Source organism: Anneissia japonica, unplaced genomic scaffold (genome assembly GCF_011630105.1).
Source record: "Anneissia japonica isolate Jap-2015-1 unplaced genomic scaffold, ASM1163010v1 scaffold25949_len4117_cov111, whole genome shotgun sequence".
Taxonomy (NCBI): Eukaryota; Metazoa; Echinodermata; class Crinoidea; order Comatulida; family Comatulidae; genus Anneissia; species Anneissia japonica.
Genome location: NW_022759194.1, coordinates 313 through 4084, shown reverse-complemented (window position 1 = coordinate 4084; position 3772 = coordinate 313). Strand labels below are relative to the sequence as shown.

Below are 3772 nucleotides of genomic sequence, written 5' to 3'. Positions count from 1 at the left end.
GTGCCTGTAGCACCCCGAGCCCCAACTGAACCCTTGGTTCCTTTGACACCAGTGGCTCCTGCAGCTCCCCGAATTCCTTGTGACCCTTTGGCTCCTTTAGCACCATTGGTTCCAGAAGTACCCCGAATGCCTTGAGAACCCTTATCCCCCTTAACACCAGTGGCTCCGGTAGCACCTGGAGATCCTGATGACCCTTTGTTTCCCTTAGCGCCAATGGCACCATTGACACCCCGGCTTCCCTGGGACCCCTTGGCTCCTTTAGCACCAGTGATACCTGGTGATCCAGTATCTCCTTTACTCCCTCGAGACCCCATGTCACCCTTTTGTCCGACAGGACCGCGAGGTCCAAGATGTCCTTTTTCGCCAATGCTACCTGCCGAAGTAATATTCTCATTTTAATAATTTAAGAAAATGTCAAATAAATGATAAGCACCAAAAATATACAGTAATGTAAATGTGATTCTCAGAAATAGCAAATAGCATTCGAAGCTTGTAAAACAATAATGAGGTGACCATTTATGTCAAGAAGATTTGGAACGGGATTTAAATAAATTTGAAGAGGAGACTGTAAATTTCTTAAAGCATTTCTGGTTACTTTATCAATATACTCTAGATACAACTCACCAGTATCCCCCTTTGGACCCATCGGTCCATGTTTTCCAATGTAACCTGCAAAAATAGATAATTTAATTCAGTTTAAGATGTACATATTATGATATTATTAACTGCAATGGTTTCATTTTATTTTCGAAAAGCATATATAAACTTTTTGTATATTTAAATAATGTGAAACAAATGACAATAACTACGACGGCGACGATGGGCAATGACAATGATTACGACGATGACGTTAATGACACAACGAATACGTGATAATAATAAGTAATATAAAAATAACAAGAATAACCAAATTTACAATAATAACAGAAACAATAACAAAAAAGCTAATAATAATAATAATAATAATAATAATAATAATAATAATAATAATAATAATAATTGAATTTGCGCACATAAAAATGATAGTATATGAAGGCTATTAACTGCAGGAGTAGAATCTTATTAAGGATGGCCTATATAAACAAAACAATAATTGCAAAAAAATGGACAAACATGGAAAAACATTTTATAGCAATTATTCATTTGTATTATGATATTGAATGATATTTAACTAACAATCTTGATATATCCCGCTTAATGTACGTGCCTGTATTAGACACTTAATCACAATTTTCAGTTATAGTAATGATGTGCATATAAATATAGTCATGATGTGCCCATATATAGTCTAGATTGTGCATATATGATCATGATGTGATGTTACCATAGCCATGTTTAGGCATCCCACATGTTTTTGTAAAATAAAATTTACAGTCTGGGGCTTAACATACGACTCACCCTTTTCGCCTTTCAGTCCTCTATTACCTGGAGGGCCTTGAACGCCTGTCAAAGGTAAACATAAATGTGTAAAGTAAATGTAGGCCTTAAAGTATGTATGGTTGTTGTTGAAATCATCAAGGAGGTGTTCTCAATTATAGCAGGGAACATATCATTGTTCCCTGATTATAGTGACGATTGAAATAGATTCTACACATAATATGTTTCACTTAACACGTGTACCTATAGGTGTTTATTTAAAGTATTTAACAACTTATATTTATTTTAGAATTGGCATAGTTAGTAATTGTGTAAGTACATGATTACTTTGATTATATCTATTATAGGCTTTATACTTGTCCAGCTCAAAATTAGTGCGACTCCTCGGGATTTTTTTTATTTTGTGGTGTAAGCGGTCCGCCAACTATCTTTGGCTAGAAAACATCTTGATTTTACAGTCCGTCAGCGATCATGTATAAAAAATAATAGGCCTATTAAAACTCAACATGAAGCGGTATAAAGACAGTGATTGAAGGTTATTGGAAGCACGCTAGAAACATCGGAATTTGGTTGCGGCTCTCTCAGTGTTAAATCCAAAATTTTGTTTTTAAATGTTGCTCCAATGATGCATTATGATTATGAAAATAATTACTATTATTATATTATCATTATCATTATTATTTTATTATATAATAATTTGATTCATATCACGGATTTTTATTGATATTGTTTTTATTACATTCTTTATCAATGGTATGTTATGTACCGCACTCACGCGAATAAGCACCCGGGCGCTTAAAATATTTTTTACACTTTCTGAGGGGCGCTTATTCAAACGGGGCGCTTATGAAAACAGAGTAGAAATTGAGGGGGCGCTTATGGAAATAGATGAAAATCGAAGGGTTCTTATATGAAATTATTAAATTCAAGAGGCACTTTTTGAATGAAAAAAGATTATATAAGGACATTACGAATGGTGGTTAGAAAAGATAATCGTCCAGAGAACATGGCCCATGACAAGAATGCGTGAATATTTACATAACAGCAAAATACCGTAGGAGATGCAAATAGTAGTGGTGAGTAGTGGTTAGCTTGTTAGCCATCGGCCGATTGTGATTAGCAGGATGGCAGGATCATTGTATGTTTTATTTGAAAACTCAGATGAGAATGTGCTAAAGGTGCAAATTGTCGGAAAAGAAAAAGAGGAGTAGGACTAGGCATAGACAAATAGGCCTATGTAAAAAGAGTAAAGTTGGAAATATGCTGTCTTTCCTCCGTTGGACACGTCGGACCCCTTGTCGGCAAATGTCTGGGGCCACCGCTGCCTCTGACCAAATTTTTTGCCCATCCTGTCCTAAAACCTGTCCACTAGGCGAATTTATTCGGTTCGCTTCCTGAGATCTGATGGGGTGCGAATTTTTCACTTATCAAAAACACCGATATAAATATGAATGCGAATGCGCATAAGCCGGCGCTTTCGATTCGCGCGAATAAATTTAATTCGCCTAGTGGAAAACAGGTTTAAGGCGATTCTATGGAGAACGTCACGCCACGACGTGTGCCCAATGAATCGGTTTTAATGACGATGTGTTCAGACTGCCACCGACAATCAGCAGACGGCGTCGCGTCGTCTATCGCTCACACATATGAGCAGTCGTACCACCGTCGTACGGCGCATTGAGTTCCCGGATTTAGACTCTCACCTTTGATTCCTTGAACACCTGGAGAACCTTGTGCTCCCTTTTCACCAAGTTCACCTTGAAACAAATAGATTTGTTAATTGAATGTCATTAACGAACGTTTGCTTGCGTTTTCAGTGATAATGACGTCATATTTATATTAACTTTTGTTTAATCGTTATAATTTTACAATAAGTACCAGTTGTCAAAATGTGTTAATAAAATTAAACAACTGACCAATCAGAACAAAGCACGGTATACGCACTTGTTTCACAAACACAAGTTGTACATACGATACGCTGTCATTTTACGGGACCTCAGCAACAATATTCAAGGGGTGAGGCATAGGAGAGATATATTTTTTTTCTTTTTACAGTACAATATAATTTATAAACAGTAATGCACATCTGAAAGATTAGCGCAGATAATGTAGTTACCTGACAATCCCTGTAAGGAGAATAAACATCATAGGGTTGTGTATATGAACAGCGCGCTTAATATACTGTATTAAAAATTTCGGTCACATAAAAATAATAGTAATGTATATTAGAAATATTAATAGGCCTAGTAATGAAAATGATAATGGTACAGTAATATTACAGTAATAATAATAATTATAATAATAATAATGATAGTGATGTTGATGATGATGATGATAATAATAATAATAATAATAATAATAATAATAATAATAATAATAATAATAATAAAAGTAA

General features: G+C 35.3%; 1 protein-coding gene across 1 annotated transcript; it reads right to left on the bottom strand.

Moving 5' to 3' along the window:
• Positions 1–4: 4 nt before the first annotated feature.
• Positions 5–3503, bottom strand: LOC117125579 (sericin-1-like; the record flags this gene model as incomplete). The annotated part of the gene is made up of 5 exons (XM_033272108.1): positions 5–373; positions 625–669; positions 1399–1443; positions 3081–3134; positions 3494–3503. Coding segments are annotated over 5 exons (523 nt in total), but the record flags the coding sequence as incomplete, so codon positions are not given.
• Positions 3504–3772: the final 269 nt, after the last annotated feature.